Source organism: Apus apus, chromosome 1, assembly GCF_020740795.1.
Source record: "Apus apus isolate bApuApu2 chromosome 1, bApuApu2.pri.cur, whole genome shotgun sequence".
NCBI lineage: Eukaryota > Metazoa > Chordata > Aves > Apodiformes > Apodidae > Apus > Apus apus.
This window is the reverse complement of record NC_067282.1, coordinates 71,916,501-71,928,980: the sequence shown is the minus strand read 5'-3', so window position 1 is coordinate 71,928,980 and position 12,480 is coordinate 71,916,501. Positions and strand designations below refer to the sequence as shown.

The 12,480-nt window shown below is 37.3% G+C and overlaps 1 protein-coding gene across 1 annotated transcript in view; it reads left to right on the top strand.

Annotated features, from left to right (window-relative positions):
- Positions 1 to 12,480, top strand: part of SPAG17 (sperm associated antigen 17) — a 106,400-nt gene that overhangs the window by 20,762 nt on the left and 73,158 nt on the right. Inside the window, exons 4-8 of the mRNA XM_051609012.1 lie at positions 3,390 to 3,521; positions 5,201 to 5,384; positions 8,527 to 8,715; positions 10,602 to 10,777; positions 12,297 to 12,452. Of these exons, the coding sequence (XP_051464972.1) occupies positions 3,390 to 3,521; positions 5,201 to 5,384; positions 8,527 to 8,715; positions 10,602 to 10,777; positions 12,297 to 12,452 (837 nt within the window). The remainder of the gene's footprint in view (positions 1 to 3,389; positions 3,522 to 5,200; positions 5,385 to 8,526; positions 8,716 to 10,601; positions 10,778 to 12,296; positions 12,453 to 12,480) is intronic.

Genomic DNA, 12,480 nt, shown 5'->3' with positions numbered 1-12,480 from the left:
ATTTAGTAGTATGACACATGCAGGTTTTGTTCCATAGTCTGTCTTGAAAACTTCTTGTGACTGATTCCCAGTACTGATGGCAGATTGTACTAAGTTCGCTTTTTCCCCCCCTACTTTTATTAGCTTCCTCAGGAAAGCACATTTAAACAGTAAATAATAACTTGCTTGGTATGTGTAATCTTGATTGATGGCTCTTCTGCTTCAAATTGACTTGAACTGTCAAGGGATTTGAATTACTAAGGAGTTCTTCTAGGAACCATTATGTTTCTTTTAGGAATTGTTATGTGAGACTGACGTGTAATGGCCTGGATTTCTTACAGTTTCAACAGGAGGAAACATAGGGCTTTAGAAGCTCATCCTGGATTCGGGAGAACTACATTATGAAATGGGCTGACCACTGTTCATAGCAAGTGCTGCTACTGCTTCCAAGTAGTGATAAAGCTGTGAAAGTTGATAATGCAATTTATCACTTAGAAAGTTTTTCTGACTATGATTTTAAATGTTTCCCTAACCTTTAAGAACCATCTTCTATCTCAATTGCTCTGGCATCTGCCCATCTGCCCATAGTGTATTGTCAACTGCAAGCATTTATGCAGTGTTTGGATGGCTTGAAATGCATGCCCTTTGCACCAGGCAGATAAATCTCTGCGTGGTTCATACTTCCACTATATGAGATCGAATACTGCATCACTGAAGCCTTTCTGCCCTTCACAAATGTGACCCCTGCTGCGTGAGGAATGCTAAGTTTCCTCTTCCTTTAAAGGAAAAGAGACCCTACCTAACTGAGTTTGTCCATCCAAGTTTCCATGGTTTCTCACATAAGAAAAAGGTCGTCACTGGTAGGATGAAGAATAGCCAATCTGAAATGAATCCACCTCATAGTATCCCAAAAATTTCCTTTTGTACTCTTACCAAGTCTTTGTCTTCAGCTTTTCTTTTTTATTGAGGCTCTTTGGATTCTTAACTGTTTATGCCATGTGGCTGCATAATTCACAGGGCCACAAATGAAGTAAACATGCGTAAGTGTAATAAATTTAATTTCTTTTCTCTCCTGTGCATGGATTGATCTATGTTCTGTCTTTAACAGTGATAAAGGATTGTTTTTCATTAGCTTATGCATAAAGCAGCTTTTATGTTGCTGGATGAAAAACTATTTGCTTTCTTTGTATTGCAAAATGTGGTGTACTCATTTTATCTTTGATTTATATATCAGACCTCTTTCCACAGTCATGAAATGTACTCCTGTAAACAGAGCTTGGTTTATGCTTCTATAACACTTCACAGAAGAAAATTTGGTCCTTCCCACCCACTCAGAGTTGTCCAGCTCACTATAGACCTTGGACAAGTCTATTCCTTTCTGCATTCTCTATCTACAGAATGGGAATAATCATGATGCATTGTTTTTGACTGGTAAAATTCTTTGAACTTCTCAGGAAGAATGGGTTGTAAGAGTCTAAGCATTCCTTCCTTCTTCCATGAGCAATAAATCAGCAACTGCCATGGAGCCAAGTTACTATATATACACTTTTCAGGAATCCTTCCAGAATCCCTCTGTTTTCCCTCTATTGTGTTTCAAGAAATGTGCAACTCATCTAGATTAGGCGATTGGGAAGCATCCCTTTCCATAGGCTGTTAACACCACTTCTGAAAAAAAAAAAAAGCTGTATGAGAATTTTTCTCTCTAAGGGAAATTACTGTGATATTTCTGCGGAAGTATCTTTCTTTCAGAACACAGATTTTCTGTAGCTAGCTCAGGGTGGCTATTTTTCTGTTGGGATATCTAGTAGTTTCCAGTGTGCCTACAGTTTGTGGGAGTTTTAAAGTCTGTTCTTAACATATCCTTGCTTTTCTGCCATGACTGAAGTCCATAGGAGTCTTTCCAGAAGCCTTCTATGGTTGTTTTTTGAGATAGTGACCAATAAGTAGTCTGAGTATGAAAGATGTAAAGCAGAATTGTCTTAATCCTGATGTATTTTCCTACCTGTATGTTAAGGGGATAATCACATTTATTAGTGTTGGAGGGGCAGGACTGTTTTGGGAGGGCTTATAAATGCAAATATTTTTTATTATTTTGTCTCCCCGTTACTTGAGTCAGAAAAATCTGACATTTAAGAGATTTCTTTTTCTATACTTTGCTTTCCTGTGTATGAACCAATATTTTGGTATATAATCATCTGGATTTCATTTTGGGTTTTTTTTTTTTATTCAGAGAAGTATTTTTAGTGGCTACGTTTGCTTACCTAAGTTTTATTTGAGAAGTGAAAATTTCTAAGCCGGGCAAGAAACTATGAAAGCTCAAAGCTAATGGTGGAGTTTACATTAGACAAGACACAGTTCAGTGAGATGCTGTGTGCACCTTCATTGTCTGAATATTAGCAAGCAAAATTGACACCATATGTGCCCAACTGTAATTGCTCCAAGAGGGGAAAAGAGAAACATGTCAGAACATTTGAGTAACACCTAATTCAGTTCATGGTTATAAATAAAGCTGATGGTTGCTTAAAAACAAAACTAGGAAAAATATTATGGTTATATTATTCCTCAACAGCGCTTCCTACATAGGTGAACTTTATTACAGAGACAACACAAGTGAAAAGAAACATATAACAACTTTTTATGGTATTTTTATGTTATTTTATTTTTTTCGCAGTAAATAAAGTGGTTATGAGGCTCCAAGGAAAACGGCCCAGATGTTAGTGAGTTGTATGAAATTTAGTGGAAACAAGCTGTAAAAAACATAGTCATAAAACAGCCTGTCAATGCCACACATCTGGACAATGCAGCTGTATGTTCCCGCTGCTGTCATCACCCTAAGAAAACTCAATAGCCTTATTTCACCCCAATTAGGCTGCATACCAACAGAATCAGAATTACACAGGGAGGGGGTGTATTTTCACCAAGACAGACCCTCTCAAATTCCCTTCTAGAAGTATTTATCTCTCATTCAGGGCTAGTGCTTCAAACACTAGTCACTTTGTAAACAGTACTCCAAACTGTTTCCCTGGATTTGCTATCTGCTAAATGCTTTTTAATTTATTACTTTTTAATAAGTAGTTGCTTAATGTTGCTTCTTTGTTTAAAACCTAAAAAAAATTGACATTTTACTGTAAGATCTGTATGTCTGTTGACCCTTACATATCTCATAGAAGTTTTCTCCATTCTTGTTTCATCTCATACTGTAGCAGATATAACTTCATTTGAGGTCTTAGAAGCCAAAGAAGAGCTGTGTGTCTTACTGATATCTGGTTTTCCTGAAAGTGTGGCCATTTTGACCCCCACATTGTTCAGTGCGAGGCAGCGTTTCTTCATTTCAGCATGCAAGATACCTGTCAAATGCAGTATTTAAAATATGCAAGTAATAGTTATTTGGGGGAATTTTTTCTCTGCAGGTGATAGAAGTAGCCAAGGCCGTTCTGGATAGTGGTGAAGAAATTCCAGTAACGCTAGTTGGAAAGCTGTTGAAATTTCAACTGCTTTGTCTCAAACAGAAGGACCTTCAGAGAAGAGAAGCTGAACGCAAGGTACTATATATCCTTATGCAGGATGCTTAATTAATTTTATGAAGACACTTCCATTCAAGTGCTGTTGGCAAAACTTCAGCTTTCTCCTCATGCTTGACTTACTAGATCTGTAATTGAAGAGAAATGTGAACAGAAATGTGTTTTTTAAGTTAATTATATTTTGAGGGGAAAGCTCTCCATTACTCAAATGCAAGTGAGATGGGGAAAAAAACAAAGAAGAGCAAAAATATTAAAAAATATTGTGCAAGAACTCTTTTCTAGCATGAGAAGTAGTTATGTCTTAACTGAGTCTTAGGAGCAATAGAAAACAGAGCTAGAAACTGTCTTCAGCTGAATATATCTCTGCTGAGGTAAAGATAGGAGAGGTTATTACTTGAGAGGTATCAAGGATAGATGCAGAGCAGCACTGTGAAGTTGTTAGAATCATGAATTGTCTCTCTGAAGGAAATTTGGAGAAGTTGTCTGCTCCATCCTCTGGCACTATGGCAGGGTAAATTGAATTTCTTCTTAAAACCTTCCACTACTGTGCTTTAGTTTTCTACAGCAATCAGTATTACTGCACGATTGTCACAATGTAGCCATTTCTCTTGAAAGCATTTCTAAATTTTACAGAAAGGAAGTGCATGAAGAAGGGAAAAGCAGGAAAATCTTTTCTGCTTTGCTTTTTAACTTGACCTAAACATAACTTCTACAGCTGGAAAGGCTTGTTCTGGTTTTTCAGCTGGATCTAGGAAAAGCAACTGTGTAGAGTCAACTGCCCCTATCTCATTTGCATTTTCCCATTGCTTTAATAGCCTGTAAAGTGACAGCAGCAGGATGGTAACAGTAACTTAATATTGTTTTATTGTGTTTAATTTAGCTTTACAATCCTTAAATGTCGTTCTTGTGTATTTACTGTGTAGTACTGGTGCTGGGTAGAAATAAGGTGGAAACTTTCTTGCTCTTAAAGCACCTCGCTTTTCTTTAATATATTTTGGATTATTTTAATTTTAGACTGGCTCTGAGATTTTGGGATTTATAGTGTGAGTCTCTGGGATACTTACAAAATCTTTTTTCATTCTTTACTCTTAAATTACTGAGCTGAAGTTAACGTAGGTGTTTTTGTTTGAAAATAATGAGAATGGCTGAGTAATATCCTGTGTGAAATGAGCACAAGACTCTTGATTCTAGTTTATAGTAGACAGGTATTTACATCAAAGAAAAACAGTACTGGTACCATTTTACACCATACTTGAGGCTGTTAACAGAGATGCTAATGTCTTAAGAGAAATTTAATTTTTTTCTTCCTTCCTTTCAGTTCAGGGAAGGTTTCTGGCTGATGCAAGTACTGTATTGGTAGTACCTAAAGCAAAAGCATTCTTTACTCATCTTTCTACCAGTATGCATTCTATCAGTTTTGTGGTTATAACATCTACCTACCTCTTACAGTTTCTTCTTAATGTGAAGTCTATTTATGATTTACTAAGACACTATTATTTACTAAGCATATAATAAACTGAATGGTGTGTTTGAGAAGGATGAAGGAGAGTGTTCAAAACAGCTTTACCACATCAACTTTATACTGGCTGAGAGGGAAAAGTATTCAAACAAAAAAAATGGAACCACTAAAATTTTACAACTGTCTGCCCTTTGTTCTGCACAAAGGCTACAGTGCTAACTTAGTTTATTCATCTTGTCAGGCAGAAGAGCAACAAAAGGAAAAAGTCAAATATGGCAGGAAGGACAGCCTTACTATTGCCAAGACTGCTGAGAAAGAAAAGACAAGAAGAAAGTCAGAAGTTAGCCCTGTACCACCAGTCCCTGTTAAAAAGGACACCAAACTGAAGCGAAAGGGAGAAGTGGAAGAGGAACACAAATACATTGGTATGTAAAAATGCAGATATACTCCTGATAAACTTGCTAGAAATCTTGCACCCTAGCTTCTGAGCACCTTGTTTTGTTCTATGTTTAAAAGTTAATATCTATTTGGCAATATTAAACCTTTGCCACTTTGCAGTTTAAGGCACTGTGTTCTGCTCAGTATTAGAATAGATCGTGCAGTTCAAGAAGTAAAGTACAGATGGCACCAAAATGTTTTCACGTGTGTAGGACTTAAAGAAAGCGAGTAAACAAATCCTACAGAACCTTTCTTACAGAAAGATTCTGGAATAACTACATTTAATTTGTGTCAGTATCCAAAGGTGGCTTTCTTCTTGTATTATAAAATATAACAAAGCTGTCTACCATTGTCTGGGGAGTAAGCCAGGTTCTATACAAAGGGCAATATGGTTTCATTTGCTGTAAAAATACGTGGATACAACTGAGACCTGAAGAAATCTACTCCAGATACACAAGATAAAGAGTAATATGCTAACTAGTGCTGAGAGAACTTTTATTCTTAATACATAACATCCATGGATAAAAATTTCAGTGGAACAAAAAATACTGGAGAATATGCATGGCTCTAATCATTAGTTCACAGTTATATTTAATTTGGACCAAGGAATGTTTGGGCTACATCAACGTAAACAGGATCTCTCCCTCAAGAGAAGCACTTACTGGTTTTTTGATGCATTATGTGTACCTGCTATTGAACTGCTGCAGGCTTTCCTGACTTTGTCATCATACCTTTGTCTGCATCTCATTCAAGATCAGTGGTGCCCTTCAAACATCTAAAAATCATCAGTTCAGGTGTTTAGGATTTTCTAGTGTCTGGATTTTCTATCTTTCCTTGAGAACTTGCCAATTAAGGTTCCCAAGGACTTCACACTAAAGCTTTGCTTTGTGTCTGGCAACAAAGTGATGCCAGCTCCCTTTTTTAGTGTCAAGGGCATGTAGATCTATGACACCTTACAACTAAATATAGTAGTTTAAAAATCTTCATGCATATTCCATATGTGTTTGAGGAAAAGACACAAAGAACCTTGGGTGATCCTTAAAGCTGATGCAGTGAAAATTATTTTAGCACTCTTGGCCACTCTATAGATTCATAGAATCATTAGGTTGGAAAAAATGTTTAAGATCATCCAGTCCAACCATAAACCTAAAACTAAGTCCCTAAGCACCACAACCCACACATCTTTTAAATACCTTCAGGGATGGTGACTCCACCACTTCCCTGGGCAGCTTGTTCCAGTGCTTGATAACCCTTTCAGTGAATATTTTTTTCCTAATATCCAGTATAAACTTGCATGGTTTTAATTTTTTTTAAGATAGTTGTATCAAGCAAAAACAAAAAAATCAAATGAGGAAAATGCTACAGTTTTTACTGCAGAGTTGTCTGAGCTATTGCTTATATATGAGCATGTCTTAAACTCAGAGACAATCTCTGTCTGTTTCTGGTAGCTAACAGTTATTTTGTTTTTCATCCCTAGTACATTATCCCCTTTCTGAAATGGAGTATTTCTGGTTTTTGAGCAATCTTGAGATTACTTGCATTGATGTCTGTCATCATTTGAGTATGAACTAGTCATTGATTTTGAGAACTGACTGATTATTTTCAACTTGTCATAATTATTAGCATAATCATAATTACAACTGTTGAATGGCAGACAGTCTTGTCTTCAGCATGTATACACTGGAATTTTTGGATCTCTTGTCAGTCACTAGACATCTGTGTTTTTTGGTAGAAAGCATTAATGCTCAGTAATGTGCTCATCATTTTTTTTTCCTTTAGTAACTGAGGCATCAAAAGGTGTAGTTCAGTTTCAGTACTAGAAGTGATATAATGGACTAGTTTTCTTCTGGTTTTGATTTTGCTTTATGCAATATATGTACTGGACTGTGCTGGCTACTTCCTCAGTCACTCTCTGTCCAAATTCCTGAGTACTTTTATGTTTACCTAATGTTAAAAGAAAAGACAGCTGTGTTCCCAGCCTGCTGCTCCAGGTGGTAGCAGCATTTGCACGGCCCTGGCTATGTACCTGACCAGAGGCAGATGTCAGTTCCAGGAGAACTTTTTTCCTGCCTTTTTCTCTCCCTTGAATGAATGAGTCCCATGAGCTGAGGAGTGGCTAAAGGACTTTGAACTGTATTGTGACAGTAGGCGTAAGAAAGCTTTATATTCTATTTAGATTTAAAATTCTGTGTTTTGTTGTTAGTACAGGGTAGTCTGCACTAGTTGTGTGTGTTCCATAGCCGATGGAGAGAGACAAGAGCTTCAACAGGCAGTTTTCTTTTGTCTCAGGATAAATAACTATGCTGAAGAAATTAAATCACCTGATATGTTCCTGGATACCTGTATTTCTCCACGAGCCATCAAGAGAATCTATGCAATTAACTTAGACTAGAATCAAGCTTCTAGAAGGCTTGTTTTTACTTACATAATACTTGACCTTTTGCTTTGGTACTGAAATGTTGCTATGCCTATTTCTGCAGAACTAATAAGCCCAGAGCAAGCACTCAATGATACTTCTCATCTGTGCTTTAGGGTGAATTTGGGTATGCCCTTTGCCAGCTAAAAGGACCAGTGGGAGCTGCTGTTATCAGGTGATGAGGATTTTGATAGGGACTCCATTTAGTAAAAATAAATCTGTTGGGCAGGGAGCAGTCAGCTAATCCTTCAGAATTATTGCAGCTAATGTAACCTCTCATCTAAGACACAGTAATTTATTCTGTGTGTCCTACCTGGCCACCTTCATGCTGGATGCAATAGTACAGCTTAAACTACTACTTAGAACATGTGAATATGACCTGAAGCTAAACTGTTCCTTAAAGAGAAACAATTACAGAAATGCTGCTACAGCTAGCATTCTAGTCATAATCAGCTTCTTCAGTTTTTTCTCCTGGTGCTTCTGCAATTGTTACTACTGACTTGTATTCTTTCTTCTGAGTGGTTTGCTACTGAGAACTTCAGTCTAACACACGTAATATTTTGAAACTTGCATGTAATTACCCCAATGAGGTTATAAAATAATTGTCTTCCTGTCCTTAATTTGCAGTATGCCTATATGGTCAAGAAAAAACTGAATTCAGTTTAGCTGTTAAATGCCCTTGTTCCAATATGGTTTTGTTGTGTTTTGAACAGATGATGAACCAGATGACGGTGCCAATCATTACTTTATAATTTTGGATTTCCACAACCCTCAGCTGCTGCCTGTGATGTCTGATCTTGGGATTAACATTTCAAGTGTAATTAGAATTTCTTCTGAGAAATATAAGCCATTGCAGACATACTTGGAAGCAACAAAACTTCAAGGAGTATCTTTACCTAACGGTAATCTGGTCATAAGAACAAAATTTGTGTAGAAAGGGAACTACTTTGTATCCTAGCAGAGACTGTTCCTGCTTTGGTTTTCTCCCTCTCTGTGCCTCGTGTTTGTGCATACTACCTGTGAGCAGCTCTGTTTGCCAGTCACCAAACCAAATTGTTTGCCAGTGCAAAAATTTGCCTCAGCTGGACAGTGGAAAGAGGAACTGACTAAGCAGGCAGTGGCTGCACACAAAAGAATTAGGAGGGGAGGGCAATAGTCAAGGGCAGAACATCTAATGATTGATCCTGGCAAGTCATGATGTTTCTATGAAAGGGGAAGCCTAAGTATCATGCATATTTTTATGTGTTTTTTATTATTAAGCTATGGAGCAGAGTTAGTAAAATGTTATTACTCTTCTAGTATAAAACTGGAATGTCTAGCTACAAAGCTATTAACACAGTGCCATCCATCTTTTCATTCAAAAATGCAGAGAGATTAATCCATTGATGGAGCAGCCCTAGATGCTGTTACCCTGCCAAGATGTGCTTTCGAAGCTGAATTTGTTAGGGGAACATTGCCACAAGTGAGGTATTGTCCTGAATCAGAGGATACCTTTCACTAGCAGATGGAAACAGAGAGAAAGGATGATCCTGTGGCTGAGATGAACTGTTAGGAGCATAGAACTGTTTAAGATCAAGGGACTATTAGACCAGTGATCTGTCTCCAGAAGTGCCCATAAAGTGATGCTCAAGAGAGAGTAAAGGAATGGAAGGAAAATGAAAGAGGTGTAGGAAAAGCATGTATGAAACTTCTCAACATATACATCACCTAGCCCCCAGTTATTTTCAAGTCAGGGGATTTTCCTGAGCCTGGCATGTTTTGGCTTTGTAGTAAACTCCACGGATTTAGGTTTTTTTGGGTTTTTTAAGTCCTTTTTCAGTCTCCCCTTGAACTCATAAGAATGTCTTATACCTACAGAATCCTTTGGCAGAGAGTTCACAGGTCTTCTGCACAGTTTCTGGAGTCACTTAGTGGAACATGTCTTCCAAATCACGATAAAACCATTTTACAAGTTAATTCAGAAACATTTCTCATGGGTGCTACAGCAGGCATATATAACTTGCAAAACCTTAAAGAGAACAGCATCTTTTCAAGAGTCCACAGCCTCACTTAGTTGTTTTGTTTCAAACCTGTGAGGCCACTGGGATTATAGAAGTGAGGTAGTTGGTCTTCACACTTAGGTTTTAGAAGTCCTAAGCACCCGAAAGTCCAAATGAAAGCAAGTCACTGCAGGCTTGTGTCCTTATATCTCTTAAATTAGGCTATAAAAGTATTCCAGAGTGGAATGACATTGAGATAACATTTTTTTTAATGTGTAGCTAGAAAACCTTTAAAAATTGTTCATTATTGTGCAGGAAAATGGAAAGCATACAGCTTCTACACTAGCTATTTGTAGTCATACTGTACCTTAATCTCCTTTTGCCCCAATTTCCACACCAATGAAATTTTGATGATAATAATGCTTACATACCCTGTATTTAAAGAACTGATTCACCAAGGTATGTGCTGGCAGCTTTGGAAAAATGCAGTCTGGCATTTTGACATATCCTGGGTCTCAAGCAGTCACTTATGTTGTTCACTTTGTGAGGGGAGGTAGAAGGGGTGCTTTTGGCGTTGATGTTTTGTGTTTTGTTTTGGTTGGGTTTTTTTTCTGCAAGACCTATAATTTTTTTACTGAGGCTTTGTCTTCCTGGAGTTTGTTAATCCTAAAGTTGAGTGTCAGATTTTTGCTGAGACTCTGAGGATGGGATTATTTTAACAATACTTGCGAAAGACTGATACATGTGCTTTGTGTAAAATGGAGATGTTGTACCATGGTTTATCTAATACTTACACATTTTTGTTGTAGAAGCAGATAAAAGAAAGGAAGATGAGGCTATCAGAAACCTGGAAACATTTTGGAAATACCTGTACCCAGTTCTGAACAGTGGAAAGCATGGATCAGATCTCTTTGATGTTGCTGTACTTCACCACATAGTTAAGGAGAGTGTCTTTCCCGCTGTTTGGTCGGACAAAGAAATGCTGGTCAGTAGATTCTGCTTTCACAATACATGGCATGCTTTGGGGTTTGTAACACTTCACACCAATTTAGAAATTGCAGGAATTGTAGTTGAAAATTCTATGAAACAGAAACAGAGTAGCCAATATATTTATAATATTGAACAAAAAATACTTCTTGTGTATCCAACAAGTTTGTTCATCATATATTCACAACGAGTCCTTTGAATAAAATACCTGACTTGGAATTTCTTAATATCATAGGCCACAGCAGCAGAGTTTTAAAGCAGTTCGCAGTATTAAATTTATTCAACATCTTTACATAGACCCAGTTTGAATCTCACTAGAGGGTCAGATGTCAGTATGAAATTACACAAAAATTGTATTTTTGTTCTTGTAACAGCAGGTCTACTTACTACTTTTATCTCAGAGCAGTCCCATGAGAACAAATTAAAATTAATGCAAAATGCTTTCTGATATAAAATGTTATTTTAGCACATCCAATAACACTTCTTTTGGTCCAACCCAAAACATGTCTCTAGCTTATTACTCATTATAAGCTACTGAGTCAGGACTCTTACTGGACACTGGAAGAGACAGTGAACCATTAGAAAAGTTTTTTCCTAGCCTAGTTTCTCAAGTATAGTGAGGTAAAAGGGTCCTGTATTTTTCAATCTACAACACTAGTATTAAAAAAAACAATAAACTTCTATAGCAAAATAAAGCAACATGGCACAATTTAACTTACTGTATTTAAGTCTGTATTATTAGGGTTAAAGGACAGACTACATCCTCCTAACACTTACTTGTAATGCATCACATCCTGTGTATAAACAGTCTGGTGAGCTAGAGAGTACCCTTGATCCTGAAGTGATCAGAACTGTTTGTCTAAATCCACAGTGGTTTCTAAGGCATTCATTAAGAATGCCTCAGTTGTGGTTATGTGCAGAGTTGCTAGTTACAACATTACTGATCATTATACTCTAAATCGGATCTCTAAAATATGAAGCTTATTTTGGGAATGAAACGTTTATATCTCGTCTATCTTCCCCATAACCACATCTTATAGGAAGATGACATTGATTAGTTGTTTTATTTGTTATTTTCCTTCTAGGCCAGGATAATGGTTGACCTTGCGAATATGCTGCAGGTTGATCACCAGTAGAAACAAACACATATTATGTAGATTATTTTAAGTTACCTCTCCTGTTCCTTCCCATCCAAAAAAATAGCCTACATTCCAGTTGCAAGAGAGCAGACCTTGACTGGTTACTGTTAGGCCTTACAACAACTGGAGTAGCTGGACAAAACTCAGTCCTTACCAAGTGTGGCAGACCATCTGGTGTGGCAGTGTTTTAGGCAAACAAAGATGAGGAGGCCTTGTTTTCTTAGAATAACTCTATAAACATTTTGAATTAGTGCAGAAAAAAATCCCTTGGAAGTTTTTCAAAGTTACAAATCAGCTGGTTAGACAGCTAATGACTCGTGTGGCTAAGTTACATGATACTTTTGTATGCAAACTTCATCCTTGGGTTTTCTCTCCTAGCTCACACTTGGCACTGAGCTGTTTGAAAACATTGCTCGTTTAATGTATGACTGCCTGGACTGGAGAAGACAGCATTGTAACTACTTGAAAAACACCAGGTTCATTAATGTGACTGCATTAACAGAGAGAAAGTTGACACAACCACCTGGAAATGAGGCAAGGTTACCTTGTGTTGTACCATGCT